General features: G+C 42.5%; 1 protein-coding gene across 2 annotated transcripts in view; it reads right to left on the minus strand.

The window, feature by feature from the left end:
* Positions 1-4,042: 4,042 nt before the first annotated feature.
* Positions 4,043-23,165, minus strand: part of Zfyve9 (zinc finger FYVE-type containing 9) — a 116,306-nt gene continuing 97,183 nt past the window's right edge. For both annotated transcript variants that reach the window (XM_069987222.1, XM_069987224.1), the window contains 6 exons: positions 16,502-16,652; positions 11,909-11,989; positions 10,370-10,532; positions 8,599-8,704; positions 6,662-6,838; positions 4,043-4,330 (listed from right to left, as the gene is read on the minus strand). In XM_069987222.1, coding sequence (XP_069843323.1) covers positions 4,169-4,330; positions 6,662-6,838; positions 8,599-8,704; positions 10,370-10,532; positions 11,909-11,989; positions 16,502-16,652 — 840 coding nt within the window. In that variant the 3' untranslated portion in view covers positions 4,043-4,168. The remainder of the gene's footprint in view (positions 4,331-6,661; positions 6,839-8,598; positions 8,705-10,369; positions 10,533-11,908; positions 11,990-16,501; positions 16,653-23,165) is intronic.

Consider the following 23,165-nt stretch of genomic DNA (forward strand, 5'->3'; position numbering starts at 1 on the left):
TGCTGTCTTATATGTTACAAAGTAATCTAGCATGAAAAGAAGGGTCATCACCTTTGTGAAATGACCTAGAGCAAAAAGGGCTGGCCCGAAGGATGCAACCAGTCCTTAACTTCACTTTTGTGTTTGCATCCAACCCAGAATGTGCCAAAAAGGTGGAATTATCCTCAAGTTCTAAATTCATGCCTGTGCTAGGAATATTGTTTCAGTCAGACATTTTCTGTGGCTCTGAAGATTTTTTCTTAGGCAGTCCGCTTAATTTCAGTGTGCTTCAGCTGAGAGGCCCCACAAAGCCACCCACTGGACTTAGAGACTAAGGTTCTTAAAAGGCCTTTGTTGTGGCCAGCACACTCATGGAGCAGGAGTGGCTTGCAGAGCTTCATCTCATCCTAAGATTTGTCCAAATAAAGTAACCAACACTGGAGGTGGGGAAGGCTAGGAACTGGCCACAGTCCAAGTAATCTTCAAATTTTATATTGTTTGGTCTAGTACAGAATATACTTCTGAATTGGCAAACTGAAGAAATTTTAGCATTAGGAAGCTTTGATCAAAGTTCAAATTCTTGAGTGGCTTTAACATTCTTTTTTCTCTGAAACCTGCACAGTTGCTTTCAAATTCTCAGTACTTACTTTCCAAATATTTGTGGTCTCTCTTAAGATTTTGGTCTTTTCAGGTTGAACCCAACATTGGGGCTGAGATTGGTGGATACAGGGAACTTGCACCTGGTCTAGCTCTATCACAGGTGGATTCTTCCCCTTCTCTGGGTATCATTCTTTTTCCACCCCCTGGCCTTTGTATTTGTACAATCCCTAAAAAGTCTCAATGAGTTTTAGTAAACTAGAAACCTCCATCACAGCTTAATTTCAGAAAGTGTTGAACAGATTATCTGAAATAATTTCTTATGACCATAGATAAATCAGAAGTTTGAGGCTTACCAGCAGGAACTAATCTAAGTAAGGAAATTACACAGTTAGATCCCCCATAAGTCCAGGTGTTCAGAAAGTGTTGCTAAGAATAGCGGGAGAAACTACACTGCCAGGCCATTTTATAAACATGCAATGTTTTTTTTTTAATTTAGTAATTACCAGAATGGCAATTTTGTTCCTTTTCAGTTGTCTTTAAGTTTACAATATAGAAAATGTCTAATTAGGGATGTGACATTTCAGCATTTAACTTTGTATGATATAAAACCAAAGATAAGGAGGGCAAAAACTAGTTTTAGTTGTTTATGTCCTGTTTCACAGGATGGGTTTTCTACACATAAAGGGCATTTTACACAGTTAAGAATGGACCCGATTATACAAGGCCAGAGCTTGAGTGGGAGAATTAAAAGCTTGCATTGACTGAAGAAATCTGTACAATGGCAAACTGTATTTGTCGGGAGCAGGAAGAAAAGAGGAGCTAGGAAATCAGGACAAGCCTCTAGAAGCCCTGGACTTGTGAGGTACATTTATACTAAGCTTACTATGGACACCACATATACTTGCCCCTGTGGGTCTCGTCTGGTTGGTGGGGTAGTAGTCTGGCAGTCCCAGGGCTCCAACCTTAACAACTAGTGCTGTCTAAGCTAAATAGCCCCTGAGAAGCTTGGTGCCTCTGGTCTATGAGAAAACTTACAATCAATTCTCTGTAGGTTCTATCAGCAAAGATGGGAGGGAGATGTGGAATGTAATCCTCACCCAACCCCATGGAGAGGATAAACTCAGCCAGACATACTTCAGCCTAGGCTTTTGAGAATCTGGAAAATAGCTTCAACCTCAAACAGCTGTATAGCCTGTTATTGCCAAGTGTTGGAAAACACTGGGAAACAGCCTCTCACTGTCCTGGAACCCAGAACATTTGAAGAACACTTTGGCTGCAGAGACTAAATCCTGTACTAAATTCTGGACTTTGAGATGATGGAGTGGGTTTCCTGAGAGCAAGAGTTTTCAAATTGGGTTGTGACATCCTTTAACAAGAAAATGAGCACGGTTCCACATATATCCTGGGCAGACCAGACTTGGGTTTCTATATATTATCAATCTCACTAAGAAACCAGCACTTCTAGAAACACTGGTTGATTCCAAACCTGGGGCAGGGCAAGTACATGATTAGCCTGGAAAACCTTGTTAGCTATAAAAGGAAAAACTGAAAAATTAGTATGTCATGATGATGTAGGGGCCAACCTGAAGGTACTCCATTAGTCTAAAACGTCATTTAAGCACCAAAGGAAATCACTGAAGAAAAAGTAATAGGGATGAATGGCATTTACACATGGCCAAATCCAGCTGCTACCAGTGCTAGGACTGGAAAGTCATTTTGCAGCTGTCATAGTGAAAGATCAGTACAGGTAAGAAACATCAATGGATGCTAAGTCTAGGGATACTTTGTTGCACAAGATGTATGTATTAGCTTGTTAGGAGTGGAGAAATTGGAGGTCTTGACCAAGTGACCAGATTTACCACCATCAAGGAGAGGTAGATGGCTATCAAGTGATTGTGGTCAGATATGGATAGATTCTAATAGTGATCAATGAAATATTTTTTATTAAAAATAGGTTTTGGGGGACTTATAGTCACAAAAAAGTACCAAGGATAAAGGCAAGTTTATGACAGATAAAAATTCAGGCGAGCTACACGCCATTTCTGGTCCTAGGCTAGAAGTCTTACTGGAGATGAAAAATGACCTAGAGATATTTACTAGGCAGATCACATATAAAAAAATGTGATGCTGGGCTGGGAAGGTGGCTTAGTGGTAGAGTGCTTGCATAGCATGCATGAAGCCCTGGGTTCCATTCCTCAGTACCACATACACAGAAAAAGAAGTGGTGCTGTGTGTGGCTCCAGAGGTAGAGTGCTAGCCTTGAGCTAGCTCAGGGACAGTGCCCAGGCTCTGAGTTCAAAGCTAAGCACTAGCAAAAAAAAAAAAAAAAAAAGTGATACTGACTGAAGTTTAGAAATGCCTGCAATTAAACAATATGATTCTTTTTAATTTTCCAGTCCTGGGGCTTGAACTATGGGGCCTGGGTGCTGTTCCTGAGCTCTTTTGCTCAAAGCTAGCGTTCTACCATTTTCAGCACTTCACCACTTGCAGTTTTCTGGTATTAATTGGAGACAGTCTCAATGGCCTTTCCTGCACAGGCTGGCTTTTGAACCACAATCCTCAGATCTCAGCCTCCTGGCGCCAGGCTCAGGATGTGCTTATTGACTTCGTTTATGGGAATTAACATCATTTAAATTAACATTTAAGGGAAAAGGGGTTATGGCATTTGCAGCTTTCTTGGAATTGCTTTAATTTTATGGAAAGAGGAAATGTGATAAATGTGTAAAATGTTGGCCTGAACAATACTGAATCTAGGTAAAGTGTAGTCATTGCTTTTTTGTGCTTGGAACTTTCTCAGCAGTTTAAATGGTTTTCTTAAAAAAAGGTTAAAATATTTTTAGTATATATTAACTAAAAATCCCTTAGGTATATTTTTGTCAGCTTTAAAAGAAAGGTTCATTTTGATGTTTGCCATTCAGTTGAATAGATCTTGTGTGATCCTGTACTCAACTGTGCTAGCCAAACAACCTCATTTTACAAGAGCTGCCCCTTCCAAAGCTAGAAGAGTAGAAAATCCCTTTGGTCTGTGATTCACTTCAGTGAACAATCTGGCTAAAAATAAAGAAAAAGTGTGATTTCTACTTGATAAAACAGCTGTTATATAACTTGGACAAAGATCAGTGTAGAATTCTTATACCAATTCTGTACAAACAGTGCAAAATTGATGCTTCATTGTTTATTTCCCCTCTGCCCTCCCACCCCAGCCTTGGTGATGGTTGTACCCATTTTGAGCATTTCTGAGCACATGACCATAAGTAATCTTAAAAGAGAGGAGCAGAATTCTTGTCTAAGACATAAGAGGAGGGGATTAGCTGCAAAGATAGCGTAACTGTTGTGCAGTAACAGAAGCTCTCCAGGTCTTCTTGGTGGACGATGCATAGAAGTTTTAAAATTGTGGAACATTTGTTCCCCCCAACCACCCCATCCCACCCTTGACACCTAGGTCCCTACTCCCATTCTATTCCACTCCCTCCCTCCCCCCCCCCATTAATAGTGTTAACAAAAGCTTAATCTTCCAGTTTTAAAGTGCAAATGATTTGGGTATGACTGCTGTTGCAACCGGTCTGAACAGAAAAAAATGAAGTCCTGTCTAGGCGATGTTTTCCAGAATATAAAAGATAAGTTCCATGACGACAGGGCCTTCACTGAGCTGACAGGCACCTCCATGGATCACCGGCACCAAGGCGCTGTCCAGATCATTCATGTACTGTGAAGGAAGGGGCTGGCCATTGCTCCCTGCTTGATAGCCAACCTACATCACAGAGAGAAGGGGATGATGGTTATTGAACAGAGAAGATCCCTCAAGGGGACTGAGAGGGAAAGGCAATGCCTTTCTTAGCCATGAGCTAGACACATCATGAGCAGACACAGATTCCAACTCTTAATTGTCATTTATCATCTTGTCATTGTGGTTGTGGGGCTTTAACTCTGGGCCTGGGTACTGTCCCTGAACTCTTCAGCTAGTGCTCTACCGCTTGAGCCACAGCACCACTTCTGGTTTTCCAATGGTTTATTGGAGATAAGAGTCTCACAGTCTTTTCCTGCCTGGGCTGGCTTTGAACTGTGATCCTCAGATCTCAGTCTCCTGAGTAGCTAGGATTACAGGCGTGAGCCACCAGTGCCCAGCTTATGCTGTCATTTTAAATCCTGGCCACTGGATAGTTGTAAGATTTTAGGCCAGTCACTTAACCAGCTAATGTCTTTGTTTCCTGGAATAGGCAGAGCATGTAGAGAGGTAAAGTAAATCAGAAATAATACCCTAACTTTTGGCTGTGAAAACTGAAATGAGAAAGCATTTATTCTTCACTCCATCTGTCATCCATGCACCATTTTCTGAGTACTTGCAAGCACTAATTCACAGAAAGATAACGGCCCCCTTCCCTCAAGAGGCTCAAAAATTCAGCAGGAGGGCTGGGAAGGTGGCTTAGTGGTAGAGCGCTTGCCTTGCATGCATAGGCCCTGGGTGATTCCTCAGCACCACATAAGCAAAAAAGAAAAAAAGCCGGAAGTGGCGCTGTGGCTCAAGTGGTAGAGCACTAGCCTTGAGCTGAAGAGCTGAGGGACAGCGCCCAGGCCCAGAGTTCAGGCCCCACGACCGGACCCAAAAAAAAAAAATTAGCAGGAGCCGGGCACCGGTGGCTCACACATGTAATCCTAGCTACTCAAAAGGATCTGAGGATCAGGGTTCAAAGCCAGCCCAGGCAGGAAAGTCCAAGAGACTCTTATCTCCAATAAACCACTAGAAAACCGGAAGTGGCGCTGTGGCTCAAGTGGTAGAGCGCTAGCCTTGAGCTGAAGAGCACAGAGATAGCGCCCAAGCCCAGAGTTCAAGTCCCACAACCAGGGGAAAAAAAATTAGCAGGAAAATGCTTGTTCTCATTGCTTTATGTGAGGGAGTTTTCTGTTGTTAGATGATCAGTACTATTTGGTATGGAAAAACAATACTTCACTAGTATTATCCTGATATTGCTTCTTGCAGCCAATGGCAAGATCTTGGTAGCAAGTATTGGTGAGTAATGCAGAAATGCTGGACACAGCTTGCATTCTGCCCCGATAATGGCATAGAATAATTCTGCATAGACTAATGATTGTCCCCATAAAGCACTCAGACCAGAAGCAGGTTGTTGACTTAATTCTGGCCTCAGAAGTAAGCAGAAATCCTACACTCACTTCTAATGACTCAAAGCTAAGGGTTGATTGGAAGCATCAAAGCAGAGAGCTGGTGGGACATGTCACAGATCCAAGAGTAGTAATAGATTTATTAGAGTGCTAGACCACAGAAAGAGACATGGAGACCAAGAATGGGGGCTGGAGGTTGAAGGGTGGATCATATCTACAAAGAACATATAAAAACATTGAGACAGGGAGGCAAGTCTGGTAATAGGAGACTTGTAGGAAAATTACTGGGGAGACAGTTCAAATCTTGGCCATTATCTAGTATGAAAAAACTGATAGGTATGGCCCAGTGGCTCATGCCTGTAATCCTAGCTACTCAGGAGGCTGAGATCTGAGGATCATGGTTCAAAGCCAGCCCAGGCCGAAAAGTCTTTGAGACTCTTATCTCCAATAAATCACTCAAAACCAGAGGTGGCACAATGGCTCAAGTGGTAGAGTGCTCGCCTTGAGCTGAAGAGTTCAGGGACAGCACCCAGGCCCAAAGTTCAAGCCCCATGACCAACCAAAAAAAAAAAAAAAAAAAAGGAAAAAAACAAGAAAAACCTTATTAGGTATGGCTAGCCAACCCAAACTTGCAAAACAAGCTTAGGGACAGTGTGGTACTGGGCTAAAGGGTAGCACAGATGCCAGTCACTGGGGTGGTATGTTTTCACTCTCCTCTCCTTACCCCCAAGTAAAAAGGGAAGCAACTCCTTGGAAGAAATGTAGGTGAAGGAGCCATTGTCCAATGGTTCTGAGAGTCTGACCAAGAAACATCTGGGGAGATTACTACTAGAAGGGATATCAGAATACTACATCTGTTCAAACCAGAGGCCTGGAAATTTAAGCTTTAGGCTGAGTCAGAAAGACAGGAAATATAGGCTGCCCAATACCAGCTTCAAAGGCTGCCTACACAGACCCTTCTTACCTGATCTGAGTCTAGTGTCACACGTAATCCCAGTTTTGTCATTCCATCTTCCTTCAGAAGCTTTAGGTGGGGACAGAGAGCAAGACAAAAGGCCTTGGCCACATGCTCAGTCAGTCTGCTATGATCTGCAGGATCACTCAGGCAATTATGCTGGTCCTCATTTTCTAGGAAAAACACCTGTTCCCAAACAAAAGACACTTTTTGACTAGATGTTGGGAAAAAAAAAAAAACCAAACAGATAAGCTTGTTGTATGTGAGCATCCTGATTTTCTAAGATGTGCAAGATGACCTGACAGGAGTAGGACATACAAAGATCTTGGGCCAGGAAAAGAAGGGCACAAAAAGATGTGAAAACAGTCTTGTATGAAGCAGGATGACCATGAAACAATGGCCCTGGTCCCTGTGATGTCCTGGTACCAGCTATGTGCACCTGGATGAGACCTAACTCTCTTGGCCTCAGTTTATGTGTGAAATAGAAAGCCAAAAGTCACTTAAAATGGAAAGGAATCCTAGAGATCTTATCATTCTTTATTTTATAAGTGAGTATAAATGAGATGTAAAAACGGAAAGTGGGGCTGTGGCTCAAAGTAGTAGAGTGCTAGCCTTGAGCAAAAGAGCTCTTAAGTTCAATCCCCATAGCTGACCAAAAAAATAAAAAATGACTATCTTTGCTGGGCATTGTTGGCTCACGCCTATAATCTTAGCTACTCAGGAGGCTGAGATCTGAGGATCACAGTTCAAAGCCAGCCTGGGCAGGAAAGTCCATGGGACTCTTATAAAAAATTAACCACCAGAAAACTGGAAGTAGAGATGTAGCTTTAGTGGTAGAGAGCTTGCCTTGAGCAAAAATGCTCAGGAGCAGCACCCAGACCCAGAGTTCAAGTCCCATGACCAAGCCTGCACCCCCCCCCAAAAAAAAAAAAAAAAAGAAAAAGAGGATGTACATATTTACTCTTAGAGCAAACTTTCTGATTTCTACAGTTCTTACAAACAGGATCCCAGCCCTGCTCCTCTTGTTCCTAGATGACCCTCTCATACTGCTTTCATTTAAGAACTTGAGTTGGGACTGGGAAGGTGGCTCAGTGGTAGAGCGCTTGCCTTGCATGCATGAGGCCCTGGGTTCGATTCCTCAGCACCACAGCAGAACAAGCCAGAAGTGATGCTGTGGCTCAAGTGGTAGAGTGCTAGCCTTGAGCTGAAGAGCTGAGGGACAGCGCCCAGGCCCAGAGTTCAGGCCCCACGACCGACAAAAAAAAAAAGAAAAAATAAGAGTTACCTATATCTGCTTTGAACTGGAACTTGCCATTATGTATTTGTCTTGTAATTTCTGACAAGTTACTTAATCTCTGAACTTTGCTTATTGAGAAATACGGAGGGTTTTTTTGTAAGGACATGTTACCTGAGATGGATTTAACCGTAACTGTAGCATGACCAATCCAGCATTCTAAAGAACACAACAAAGACTGTACATACATAGCACTTAGATACAGTCTTCTTGAATTCTAATGCAAAAAAATCTCTAAAAGCTAGTTCAAGGGAAGGAAAATATTTTGAGAGTACGACAGGTTGTACTTGAGATTTCTTTCCAGTAGATAAGAGTATGTAAATGGAAATTTTTTTCACAGATTTTTTTTTGGGGGGTCCAGTCATGGGGCCTGAACTCTGGGCCTGGGCGCTGTCCCTCAGCTCTTCAGCTCAAGGCTAGCGCTCTACCACTTGAGCCACAGCGCCACTTCCGGCTTTTTTCTTTTTGCTTATGTGGTGCTGAAGAATCGAACCCAGGGCCTCATGCATGCAAGGCAAGCGCTCTACCACTGAGCCACCTTCCCAGCCCCTCTCAAGATTTTTTATCTGTCAGAATTAATCCAGAATGTGTCTCTCTATAGCAAAAAGTTGCACTCAATGCACATCAAAGATGTCAACATCTATTTTCTTACCTCTGTCCATCTGATGACTTTTCCATTTGCTTTATACTCTGATCCATGGAATATCTTCACGTTTGTTATAGATTCCATAGACTTTCCATCTATAGGACTTACAACACTAAAACAGAGGAAAGGAAAAGACAGGGAACTGGTAAGTGCTGCTGCTAATCACACTGGAGGCCTTGCTGGACACATCTGTGCAGCATATCCTAGCAGAAGCCATTGTACAAAAATCACTCATGACAGGGCCTATGCATGGAAATAATTCAAACACATTTCAAAAACAGGACATTCTGTCTCAGGAACTGGTTCTCTTTACAATAACAAATCACTTAATCAAGGCTGATCTTTTTCCAGGTTTCCTTCCTTCCCCCCCTCCCCACACCTTTTGGCAGTACTGAGGATTGTACTCAGGGCCTAACACTTGCTAGGTAGGTATGACCACTTGAGCTACATCACAGCACACCAGCGTTCCCTCTTTCAGTCAGTGCTTACCCACTCACCCCACTGGCTCTACACTCTGCTCCTCATGCTGTAGCATTCATCATACAATTCTTCAAAAGTCTGCTTATGTCTTACAAATGAACTTCTAAGGGGGAGGGAGTATGATACCGTCAATTCTGTGTGCTGTATTTCCAGTAATGGCCCACTGGTTGGAATACAGGAGTTTAATGAATGTTTATTAAGAACTAAGGCTAGGAATGTGGTTCAATGGCAGAGCACTAATGGTAGAGAATGTCTAATAAGCCTCTGGATTCAACCCCAAAACCAAAAAAGTGTTACTTGTCCAAGTAGTGGTGTGGATGAACCACTGTCTAGGGTCTACAAATTCCCTTCACTGCTAAGGTCCATGCCCACCTGGGATAAACGAAAGACCTTATTCGACAGTAACTAAAGCAAAAAAGGGTTAGGGATGTGGCTCAAATAGTAGAGGTCAGAACCACTCATAAAAATAGGTGTGTGTGTATACTAAAAGAGACCTTAGTTTGTTAGATTGTTAGAATACTTGGAAGCAAGGAGCCCAGATAAATTGGGGCAAATTAGAAAACAAAGCTAAGCTGGGCCACACCCGTAATCCTAGTTACTCAGGCAGCTGAGATCTGAGGATCATGGTTCAAAGACAGCCAGGGTAGGAAAGTCCATGAGACTTTTTTTTTTTGGTCCTTTCAGGGCTTGAATTCTGGGCCCTGGACACTGTCCCTCAGCTCTTCAGCTCAAGGCTAGCGCTCTACAACTTGAACCACAGCGTCACTTCTGTTTTTCGGAATGGTTAATTGGAGATAAGAGTCTCATGGACTTTTCCTGCCTGCGCTGGCTTTGAACTATGATCCTCAGATTTCAGCCTCCTGAGTAGCTAGGATTACAGGCATGAGCCACTGGCACCTGGCGAGATTTATCTCCAATTAACCACCAGAAAAACAAGTGGTACTGTGGCTCAAAGTGGTACTAGCTTTGAGCTGAAGAACTCAGGGACAGTGCCCAAGCCCAGAGTTCAAGCCCCACAATCGACAAAAAAACCCACAAACCCACAAAAATAAAAACAAAACAAAACAAAAACCCCACAAATCTATGCATTAAAACTGAATTACTGAGTTTAAGTGTTTTTTCTGGCTAATCTTTGTCCCATTTTCTTCTTTTCTTCCCTCATTTCTCCTTTCCTTTCTCCCTCCTTATGTCCTTCTCTCCCTTTCCTCTGCAGAGTCTCCTCTTTTTAATCATTAGACAAACATGCCTGGTATGGTGATAGAGGGGGAGGGGCGGGAGGGTGGCTAGCTGCATTTACCCCTTGTTAACGTTCCTGTCGTCATCCACCCACTGAATGCGGATCTGTTCCTGAGGATCCTCGGCGTCTGCCTTGCCACAGGTGATAGTGAAGTCCTTCATCTCCCGAAGCGCCTGCCTCAAGGAATCCATGTTCTCTGCAGTGATCTGGACCATAACGCCATCTAAGAATCAGCACCAAGATAGTACACATGGAAACAATGAGAAACCTCAAAGGACAGAGGAAACATCTAGCAGATCCTCAAATATTATAAATAAAACTTCACTCTGTTCCCCAAAGCTGACAGATACAAAAAGGTTTTCTTCTTTGAGCTGAATCCTCCACTCACTGAAAGACCTGTGAAAGCAAATGCCAAGGTGGGCTCTGCTTAAAACCTGTCTGTTAATTTCATTTCAGACTCCAATAAAGATTGCTCCTGAGTCTGCTCAAAGGGGAAAATCAGCCAGGCGCCAGTGGCTCACGCTTGTTGTAGTCCTAGCTACTCAGGTGGCTGAGATCTGAGGCTCATGGTTCAAAGCCAGCCCAGGCAAAAAAGTCCATGAGACTCTTAATTTCTAATTAACCACCAGAAAACCAGAAGTGGTTTTCAAGTGGGAGAGTGCTTGTCTTGAGCTGAAGAGCTGAGGGACAGTACCCAGGCCCAGAGTTCAAGCTCCACAACCAACAACAACAACAACAACAAAAAGATGGGGGAATCAAACATGGTCACTTTGCTCTTCTGGCCTCACAGGACAATTTGTTTCCATTTCCTCTCTTCCATTAAGCCCCGCCTGACGTGCCCTCATCCTGCCTACCCAAGCATCATGAAACAGGGTCAAGCTATGCTTCTCTGCACACTCAAGATTACTCATCCAGAGGAATCAGCAAGCACAATAAAATAGCTATTGGAACTTACAAGTTTTAGGGTAATTTGAATTTTATCATTCAGGAAACTAAGGCAGGATTAGAAGAAGTTCAAGGCCAAGCTAAGCTATAGCTAGACCCTAGCTCCAACAACAACAAAACGTGCCATGTCTAATTAAAGTGACTGTATTGTAAGCACATTTCATTATGTACCCTTAAAGTGAACAGTGACTTTCATCTTCTCATCTGCATATTTGATTCCAAGGATGGATTTGAATTCACACTAAGTCCCCTGAAGTATCTTATTCTGCAGCTACAAAAGGTCAGCTCCTAATTTTTATGTCCTAGTTCCATGATAATTGTACTTACTCCCTTCTTTGGAAAAATAAGCACTACCATGGCTTTGTATTTTGTCTGTTTTTGAGATGGGCCCTTGCAGAGTTGCCACACTGGTCTTGAGTACCTGGGCTTAAGGGATCTTATCTCAGTGTTCTAAGTCACCAAGACTATAGGCATGAGCCACCACAGCTAGGTCCCATAGCAGTTTTAATGTGGTTAAGAGTGGCAAGCCAGTGAATAAATAATAGGACCAGACATCTACAGTAGAAATGGCAATGGCTTCTCTTAATATTGCCTGCATTTTGTTGTATATTAGGACTGAATTAGTGCAAAGGGAGTAAACAACATATACATTACCTTCCACAATGCTAGATTTGGCAAGGTATCCTGAAGAGGATTTCAGAGCGCCACTAAACACAAAGAAACTGGCACCAGTCACTAGAAACAGCAATAGAAAGAGTCTGTCAGGATAAACTTTGGGATAGAGGGATGGGAGATAGTAATTAAAAATGTCAAATAAAGGGGGCTGGGAAGGTGCTCAGTGGTAGAGTGCTTACCTAGCATGTTTGAGGTCCTGGGTTTGATTCCTCAGCACCACATAAGCAGAAAAAGCCAGAAGTGGTGCTGTGGCTCAAGTGGTAGAGTGCTAGCCTTGAGCTGAAGAGCTGAGGGACAGTGTTCAGGCCTAGAGTTCAGGCCCCACAACCAGCAAAAAAAGAAGAAGAAAAAAAAAAAAACCAACCATAGCCAGAGGCTGGTGGCTCACACCTGTAATCCTAGCTACTCAGGAGGTTGAGATCTGAGGGCCACAGTTCAAAGTCAGCCCAGGTAGGAAAGTCTGTTAGACTCTTATTTCCAATTAACCCCCAGAAAACCGGAAAAGGCACTGTGGCTCAAGTGGTAGCATGGTAGCCTTGAGCAAAAGGAGCCCAGGGACAGTGCTCAGGCCCAGAGTTCAAGTCCTAGGACCAGCAAAAAAAAAAAAAAAAAAAAAAAAAAAAAGTCAAATAGCATTATTCAGAAAATATCAAACACTGAAGAATGCATCACAAAAATAACCAATAATTTTGATGCATGTAACTTTGCTGTGAAACAGATACTTCCATTCTGATTTGTTGATTTGTTCCTGTTCTAACCAAATATCGAAGAATTTTTTTCTTGGTTGGTTGTGCGGCTTGAACTCTGGGCCTGGGCACTGTCCCTGAGCTTTTCAGCTCAAGGCAAGCGCTCTACCACTTGAACCACAGCGCCACTTCATTTTCTGGTAGTTAATTGGAGATAAGAGTCTCACAGAGGGGCTGGGAAGGTGGCTCAGTGGTAGAGCGCTTGCCTTGCATGCCTGAGGCCCTGGGTTCATTCCTCAGCACCACATAAGCAAAAAGAAAAAAGCCGAAAGTGGCGCTGTGGCTCAAGTGGTAGAGCACTAGCCTTGAGCTGAAGAGCTGAGGGACAACGCCCAGGCCTAGAGTTCAGGCCCCATGACCGGACCAAAAAAAAAGTCTCACAGACTTTGCTGCCTGAGCTGGCTTTGAACCATGATCCTCAGATCTCAGCCTCCTGAATAGCTAGGATTACAAGTGTGAGCCACCAGCACCTGATGAATCAAAGAATCTTACAAGCAAATCTTAATTCTTGTCCTTTTTTTTTTTTTTTTTTTTGGGTCAGTTGAGGGGCTTGAATTCTGGGCCTTGAGATCTTCAGCTCAAGGTGAGTGCTATACCACTTGAGCCACAGTGCCATTTCCGGTTTTCTGAGTGATTTATTGGAGATAAGACTCTCACAGACCTTCCTGTCTGGGCTGGCTTTGAACCCTGATCCTCAGATCTCAGCCTCCTGAGTAACTAGGATTACAGAAGTAAGCCACCATTGCCCAGCCTTAATTCTTGTCCTTCTTGGTCTATAGCCTATTTACATAAATGAATTTTTATTGGAACATAGCTATAGTCATTCATTCACACATTATTTAAACCACTTTTTGTACTACAACAACTGAATTTCAGCAGCTGTGACAAAGACTGTGGGCCTGTAAAGCCTTAAACACTTATCATTTGAGGGCTGGGAAGGTGACTCAGTGTAGAGTGCTTGCCTTGCACGCATGAGGCCCTGGGTTCGATTTTAGCACCACATAAGCAGAAAAAGCTGGAAATGGTATTATGGTTCAAGTGGTACAGCTCTCTCCTTGAGCTGAAGAGCTGAGGGACAGCGTCCAGGCCCAGAGTTCAAGCCCCATGATCAAAACAAAACAGTCTCATAGACTTTCCTACCCAGGCTGGCTTTGAACCATCATCTCAGCCTCCTGAGTAGCTAGGATTATAGGCATGAGCCACCAGCACCTGGCTGAATAGAATTTATTTGTATATTTTAGATACCATTTGACTGAAAGGGAACATTATGGACTTATCTACTTTATTTTTGATATTCAAAAAATATATATACTTTATATATATGTATATGTGTGTATATGTATATATATATATACATATATATATATATATATATATATATATAATGCCTCTACTAAATGACTGACTTAAAAATACATTGAGATCCTATTGCACTGGTTATCATTTCAGTATGATGCCCAGTAGAAGCCATGGGAGCAGACATGCCTGACTTTGTCATAACACTAGAGGTCAATATAGTTCTTCTACATTAAGTATGATGTCAGCTGTAAATAAACTGTCAGCAGGCAAATCTAAATGAAAACTTAAATTGGCTCTATCATACTAAGTTCCCTTTCTGTTCTTACCTGGTTGCGAATTTATTAATATATTAATATTGTAATGAAGAGAAGCAAGGAGAATCAAGTAAAAAAAACAAAAAAATACTTCAATGTATTGCTGGGCATTGATGGCTCATAACTGCAATCCTAGCTATTCAGAAGGCTGAGATGTGAGGTTCATGGTTCAAAACCAGCCAGATAGGGTTGGGAAGGTGGCTCAGTGGTAGAGTGCTTGCCTTGCATGTGTGAGGCACTGGGTTCGATTCCTCAGCACCACATAAAGAAAAAGCCAGGGCTGGGCACCAGTGGCTCACGCCTGTAATCCTAGCTACTCAGGAGGCTGAGATCTGAGGATCACGGTTCAAAGCCAGCCCGGGCAGGAAAGTCCGTGAGACTCTTATCTCCAATAAACCACTAGAAAACTGGAAGTGGCACTGTGGCTCAAGCGGTAGAGTGCTCGCCTTGAGCTGAAGAGCGTAAGGACAGCACTCAGGCCCAGAGTTCAAACTCCACGACTGACCCAAAAAAAAAAAAAAAAAGAAAGAAAAAGCCAGAAGTGGCGCTGTAGCTCAAATGGTAGAACGCTAGCCTTGAGCTGAAGAGCTGAGGGACAGCGCCCAGGCCCAGAGTTCAGCCCCCATGACTGACCAAAACCAAAAAACAACAACAACAAAAAAAACAACCCAGCCAGATATGAATATCTGTGAGACTTCAATTTAGCAAGCATACACACCAAAAAGCCAGAAGTGGAACTGTGTTTCAAGTGGTAGAGTGTTAACTTTGAGCAAAAATGCACAGGGACAGTGCTCAGTCTCTGAGTTCAAGCCCAGACTGGCCCACAATAAAATTATTTCTTCAGGGGCTGGGAAGGTAGCTCAGTGGTAGAGCGCTTGCCTTGCATGCTCGAGGCCCTGGGTTTGATTCCTCAGCACCACATAAGAAAAAAGCCGGAAGTGGCACTGTGGCTCAAGTGGTAGAGTGCTAGCCTTGAGCTGAAGAGCTGAGGGACAGCGCCCAGGCCCAGAGTTCCGGCCCCACGACCGGACCCAAAAAAAAATTATTTCTTCAATGTATATTCTACAAACATAAGTAAAGTAAGGGAAGGGAAGGGGGTGGGTAAGGGAAGGGAAGGGGGTAGGTTGAAAGGCACAAGTGAGAATGTGGCAATGGGGAGACACTGATCAAGATGCACTGTGTTCATCAACTACTTTGTGGAATGTCAACTCCTTTGTACAACTATTTAAAGACAATAAAGTATATTTTAAATACATTAAGAATCTACTATATGTCTACAGACATACATATATACACATTCTACATGTCTATCTATAGACCTATTATTTGTCTACTAGAGAAATATTTCATAAAATAAAGTTTAGAACCATGTAATTTTAGGAGATACACTGAACCAAAACATTATTTGTGGTCAAATAAATTTGTGAAAAGATAGACACTATCCTCTTGGAAAATGAGAACAGTCATCAGCTTGTCAAAAGGTCTGAGAAGCCCTGTGGCAAAGAACTATTTAAGCTTGTTTATCCAGGGCTTCTCACATTTCATTTATTAATAAAGACTCATTGTTTATGGGGACATGTTATGAAATCATAGAACCTGAGAAAACATTCTGAGTAATGTCAGTGGAACAAGGCTTTTCAAGCTCTAATGTGCGTTTGAATCATTCAAGGATCTTACTAAAAGTTATGGTTAGCAGATCTATCTGATGAAAAGCAGATTCTTCATTTCTATTTTCTAAGTGATAAAAAAACATATTCAGAATAGCACCAAACCTAGATGTCTTCCTTCAGTATGGTCATCCAACAAGCTTCAAATCTACTTGAGCATATTCTTACTCAAAAGCCTAGTCTCACCTTCAACATTGGCCTATCAGTATCTTGAAACAATACTTACAATGTTTCCCTCAGGTGACATTGATCAAGATATAATATATTCATGAACTGCTTTGGTGAATGGCAACTCCAATGTACAGCTATTTAAAAGATAACCGAAATATTCAAAAAATAAACATAAAAAGTGAAAAAATGTTTCCCTCAATAAGGGAGATTCCATTTGCAACTTTGACCATTCAAAGTAGTTAGAAGACTAGGCTTGGAAAGGTTATCAATTCATTTGTGGTCACCTATCTAAGTGTTTTGAGGCTGAGATATTAAATGCTCCAAGTCCAGAAATGACTTCCCGTATCAAAAATCTCAACCAGCTCAAATGCTTACCTTTCCTGGGCTGATTGTGAATACTGATTGCCTGGGTCTGATAGTTTCCATCATCATTCTGTACACAAACGAGGTGAGAGTCTGCCTTTTCATTGAAGCAGGTGCCTCCTGCCAGGACATGCTCATTGGACTTGTTCATAGCTTTCATCATCTGAAACAGAGAAGAGGGCTAACCTTATTTTGCCAAGAATGGCATTTTCTCCTATGACATGGTACCAATGTGTCTTCTCAAAGACAAAAAATAAACAGAATATGGAAAAATCATAGTCACCAACTAGTAAAAGAAAATCAGCACACAAAAAGTTCCCTACAGGGGCTGGGAAGGTGGCTCAGCGGTAGAGCGCTTGCCTTGCATGCATGAGGCCCTGGGTTCGATTCCTCAGCACCACATAAGCAAAAAGAAAAAAGCCGGAAGTGGTGCTGTGGCTCAAGTGGTAGAGTGCTAGCCTTGAGCTGAAGAGCTGAGGGACAGCGCCCAGGCCCAGAGTTCAGGCCCCACGACCGGACCCAAAAAAAAAAAAAAAAAAAAAGTTCCCTACATAGTTTATAACTGATTTGTACTGTAAGCTATACATATATGTTGCATTCATTTTTGTCTTTTTATTTTATTTATTTATATTAAAAAAAAATTTTTTTCAGTCGTGGGGCCTGAACTTGGCCTGGGTGCTGTCCCTCAGCTCTTCAGCTCAAGGATAGCACTCTACCACTTGAGCCACAGCGCCACTTCCGGCTTTTCTTCTGCTTATGTGGTGCTGAGGGCCTCACACATGGGAGGCCACTGAACCACCTTCCCAGCCCCTTGTCTTTTTATCTAGTTGCAATACTCTAAATTCAATGCTAAAAATGTCCCATATTTAAATGCATCCACCTTCTCTTTCAATATTAAGGGTTTTAAAACTTTCTTCTACTGGGGCTGGAAAGGTGGCTCAGTGGTAGAGTGCTTACCTTGCATGCATGAGGCCCTATTCCTCAGCACCACATAAGCAGAAAAAGCCGGAAGTGGCACTATGGCTCAAGTGGTAGAGCACTAGCATTGAGCTGAAGAGCTGAGGGACAGTGCCCCAGGCCCAGAGTTCAGGCCCCATGACCAACAAAAACAACAACAAAATTTTTTCTACAAACCTATGAAATTCATTGTTTCTTTTCTTTTTTTTTTTTTGTGGGTCATGGGGTTTTAACTCTGGGTGCTGTCCTTTCACTCTTCAGCTCAAATCGAGTGTTCTACCACTTGAGCCACAGCGCCACTTCCAGTTTTCTAGTGATTTACTGGAGATAAGAGTCTCATGGACTTTTTGGCCCTGGCTGGCTTTGAACTTCGATCCTCAGATCTCAGCCTCCTGAGTAGCTAGGATTACAGGAGTGAGCCACCGGCATCTGGCTTCACTGTTTCTTAATTTTACTAACTTACTTTTCATCTTCAAATAAACCAGTTACTAATATTTTTTCGGTACAAGGGTTTGATCTCAGGGTTTTGAACTTGTTAAACAAGGTCACTCTACCATTTTGGCCACTGCCTCAGCCCTACTGTTGTTGTTGCTTTCTTGTTTTCCAGGGAGGGTCTTATGCTTTGTCCAGGACGGCCCTCTTTGTGCATAGTTCTCCTACTGACGGCCTCTTGGACAGCTGCAACCACAGGTGTATACCACCATGCATGCCCATGTGACTTACTGAGTGGAAGTCTTCCTAAATTTTATCATAATTCAAGACCTTGTAACACCTTTTTTTTTTTTCTTTTTTTTTTTAATAAGTTTTTTTTTTTTTGGGGGGGGGGGTCCGGTCGTGGGGCCTGAACTCTGGGCCTGGGCGCTGACCCTCAGCTCTTCAGCTCAAGGCTAGCGCTCTACCACTTGAGCCACAGCGCCACTTCCGGCTTTTTTCTTTTCTTTTCTTTCTTTTTTTTTTTTTTTTTTTTTTGCTGGTCGAGGAGCTTGAACTCTGGGCCTGGGCACTGTTCTGAGCTCTTCAGCTCAAAGCTAGCACTCTACCACTTGAGCCATAGCACCCACTTCCAGCTTTTTCTGTGTATGTGGTGCTGAGGAATCGAACCCAGGGCCTCATGCATGCAAGGCAAGCACTCTACCACTGAGCCACCTTCCCAGCCCCCGGCTTTTTTCTTATGTGGTGCTGAGGAATCGAACCCAGGGCCTTGAGCATGCAAGGCAAGTGCTCTACCACTGAGCCACCTTCCCAGCCCACCTTTTCTAGACATAATCTTAACAATCTGCTTTTCCGACAATCCTAACTAGTTCTGATTTATTCAATATTTCCACACTTATCCAAGTACAGGTCTAATATACCACATTTTTTCCACCTTGTCCTTCACTAACAATCATGGCTTTCCTTATGCACTAATCTCATTATACCAGTTTTCCTAACTTGCCTCCCTTCTACGGTGTCCTTATATGCAGGACTACTTCTTTTTTTTTTTTTTTTTTTAAATTGTCAGGACTACTTCTGATGCCCTATCATTTACCATGTCTGAGCTCTTGCACATCTAATTATTTAGCCTCTCTTTTCTTCTCCCAAATCCAAGCTCCTGAAAAAGCTGGCCCTTAAATCACGACTCGGTAAATACACCAAATCCTGCATAAAGGTTTCTTTTTGAGCCAAATCAATCGTTAACATGACCACTCTCTTCATTTTGGGGGACAGTTCTGAGATTTGAACTTAGAGCCTCACACATTCAGCTTGCTTGCATAGCCAATCCTTTTTACCAGTTGAACTACACCTCCTGCCCTATTTTTTGCTTTTTTTTTGAGACAAAGTCTTAGGAACTTTTCTGCCTAGGTTAGCCCTGATCCATGATTCTCTGGATCTCAGCCTCATGAATAGCTAGAATTACAGACAGGAGCCACTAACAGTGGTCATCATTCACTTCTTCGAAATGCTATTGCAAATTCTCTGTATTTTTAATATGCTATTTACCTTCAATTAGCCTTGATAAGGATTAATAGCAAGGATCTAACTACAAAGCCTACATCTGAATCTAGCTGGTAATTAACTCTGTATGCCCTTGAGCAATTTATTAACACCTCTATGCCCAGTTTTCTCTTTTGTAAAATGGGATAAGAAAAACAACTATTTCAGGCTGGGCTTGGTGACTCATGCCTGTAATGCCAAATCAGGAAAAGATTGCTTTTTTTGGGGGGGGGAGGAGGGGGTCTGATTGTGGGGCCTGAACTCTGGGCCTGGGCGCTGTCCCTCAGCTCTTCAGCTCAAGGCTAGCACTCCGGCTTTTTTCTTTTTTGCTCATGTGGTGCTGAGGAATCGAACCCAGGGCCTCAGGCATGCAAGGCAAGCGCTCTACCACTGAGCCACCTTCCCAGCCCCTGTTTTTTCTTTTTAAAGGCAGCTCTGGACAAAAAGTTAGCAAAACCCCCATGTCAACATATAGGGTAAATGAAATCAGACAGGTGTGGTACTGTAGCCTATGGCCTAGCACAGAGGTAGGCGTAGGTGAGAAGAAGCACAGTCTGAGGCTGAAGTGAGAAGAAAACTTCTGAGACTCTATCTGAAAAATAACTAAAACAAAAGAAAAGGGCTAGGGTGTGGTTACAGTGATAAGAGTAAGTGCAAAGCCCTAGGTTCAAACCCCAGTCCTGCAAGGACAAAAAGGGAGAGGTAACTATAAGAGAAGTGCTTTGGAATGGTACCAAACACATAATCACTTAAGTGTCAGTAAAATAAGATCTATGTTATTTTTACTCTGACTATTGAATGTTCAAGCAGCCTTGAAACAGGAGCAAATAATACGATCATTTAAGCACCCTTAATGGCATAGTGGGATTTAGGATCTTTCCCAAGAGCTTACAAATTAATGAGATTGACATACTGATAAAAGATGGACAAATAATACATGCAGACTGCAACCACTTATAGAGCTTCAATCATGACTCAAGCACTCAGCTAGCTCATCTAAGTACTTACAGGTATTTTATCCCAAAGACTGATTTTAATACAGCAACTAAAGATACACTGGAGCTCAATCCCTATCCAACTCTTGGAGTCTAAGAAAATCACAAGATCCAGTTAAAACAACATACTTTCACAAGTAAGTATGCTGGAGGAAGGGAAGAGGAAGAAGTGATAACATCATCTAATTCATATCAGAACTGACACTGTGCCTGTTTCCTCCCTGAGAGCTTAGCTAAAACACTAGAAGTAACTCACCCCTTTTGATTTGAACTGTAAAGAAGATAAGAAACTTGAGGTTATTTGGCCTTTGGATTTCAAGTGTTATTAGGCTTAGCCTGGGGTCTTACTTTTAACAGGTAAATATTTTTCTAGATATATTAATAATATTCTAGATATATTACCTAGTAATTATGTAAATAGCAATAGATTTGCAAGATTTTTTATTTTTTAGTTGGTCATGGGGCTTGAATTCTGGGCCCAGACATTTTTCTTGAGCTCTTCAGCTCAAGGTGAGTGCTCTACTGCTTGAGGCCACAGTGCCATTTCTGGTTTTCTGGGGTTAACTGAGGAGTCTCATTTTCTGCCCAAGCTGGCTTTGAACTTCAATCCTCAAATCTCAGCCTCCTCAGTAGCCAGGATTATAGGTGTGAGACACTGGCACCTGGCCTGGAGGATTTTTTTTCTTTCTTTTTTGTGCCAGTCCAGGGACTTGAACTGACAACCTGGGTGCTCTCCCTGAGCATGTTTTCTCAAGGTTAGCCCTCTACCACTTGAGCCACAGATCCACTAAGGACTTTCTATAAGAGTCTCACAGACTTTCCTACCCAGGCTGGCTTCAAACCACATCCTTAGACCTCAGCTTCCTGAGTAGCTAGGATTACAGGTGTGAGCCTCCAGTGCCCAGCTTGGAGGGTTTTCTTATTCATGAGTTGAGCAAATGTAAAAATGAGTTTTTTAAAGAAAAATTATTGGTTCCTTTATAATCCAAGTGCCACAAAGATATGTATCTAATAAAATTGATTCAATTATATACACATTACTAATGCAATTAAGAAGGGCTTTATGTGGAAATACCCATTACATAGGTATAGAAAGTCCTTGAAAGTGAATAATGGTACCAGTGAGACAAGAAAAAATTGGACATTTCTGCTATTGAAGGGCCCACATTTCAAGGCAAGATGGGATTCATACCCATTGGCTGTAATTGTTATATGAATAAACAAAAGTAGGGTAAACAGGCAATAATAGATTTTAGAGAGGGCCTGGGAATGTGGCCTAGCATAGAGTGCTTGCCTAGCATGTATGAAGCCCTGGGTGTGATTCCTCAGTACCACATAAACAGAAAAAGCCAGAATTGGCACTGTAGCTCAAGTGATAGAGTGCTAGCCTTCAGCAAAAGAAGCTCAGGGACAGTGCCCAGGCCCTGAGTGCAAGCCCCAAGATTGGCAATAAATAAAAATAAATTTAAAAAATAGGGAGGCTTGCTAAATGATGCAACATTTGAATTTACTTTGAAAGCAGGCATGAGTGAGTAAACAAATAGTACTCAGAAAGAAACTCTGAGATGAACAATGGCAGACAAGGTACAGGGATATCTGGTTTTGAATGTATTTGTAAAAGATGTACCTTCCAGTTAGCTAGAATTCACTAATGTCTGGATACTAGACCCTACCTTCTAGTCCTAAGAGTCTACCTGTACCCAACTGTTAGTTTTTACTCATTTATTTATTTTGTCAATTGTGGTGCTTGAACTTGGGTCCTGGGCATTATCCCTAAGCAATTTTGCTCAAGGCCAGTACTCTACCACTTGAGCTACAGAGCCACTTTTGGTCTTCTGGTGGTTAATTGGAGATGACAGTCTCATGGACTTTCTTGCCTGGTCTTGCTTCAAACCATGATCCTCAGATCTCAGCCTCCTGAGTAGTTAGGATTACAAACTGGCGCCCAGTTTATTCATTTATTTATAAAATGTTTATTGATGAGCTGGGAAGGTGGCTTAGTGATAGAGGGCTTGCCTTGCATGCACGAAGCCCTGGGTTCGATTCCTTAGCACCACATAAATAAAAAGAAAAAAGCAGAAATGGCACTGTGGCTCAAGTGATAGAGTGCTAGCCTTAAGCTGAAGAGCTGAGGGACAGAGTCCAGGCCCAGAGTTCAGGCCCCATGACCAGACCCCCCCCCAAAAAAATGTTTATTGGTAGAGTGCTTGCCTTGCATGCATAACGCCCTGGGTTCGATTCCTCAGCACCACATAAGCAGAAAAAGCTGGAAGTGGCGCTGTGGTTCAAGTGGTAGAGAGCTAGCCTTGAGCTGAAGAGCTGAGGGACAGTGCCCAGGCACAGAGTTCAGGCCCCACGACTGGACCCCCCCCAAAAACAAACAAACAAACAAACAAAAAAACCCGGTTACAATCTTATGTGCTATGAGAAAAAATAAAACATGGAATGTGAGAAGCGCAGGTGATAGCATAGACAGGCAAAAGCAGGAGAAAGCCATAGGTTTATCTAAGAAGACCCTATTGGCATTTAGGACAGCTGGTACAGTGCCCTAGCGTGGCAACTGCACAGTATGCCTGGCATTTTCAAGACACATTAGGGACAGTGTGCCTGAAGCTGAGTAACTGAAAAGGAAGAACAAGAAATAAGGTCGGAGAGGTAATGGGCTAAGAAATTCAAATTACTATCCTAAGAACATGAGGAGGTAAGCTGACTTCTGAGGTACATTTATATTGAAAATATATTTGAATATA

This window comes from Dipodomys merriami, unplaced genomic scaffold (genome assembly GCF_024711535.1).
Source record: "Dipodomys merriami isolate MVZ:Mamm:240054 unplaced genomic scaffold, mDipMer1.0.p SCAF_34, whole genome shotgun sequence".
NCBI classification, from domain to species: domain Eukaryota; kingdom Metazoa; phylum Chordata; class Mammalia; order Rodentia; family Heteromyidae; genus Dipodomys; species Dipodomys merriami.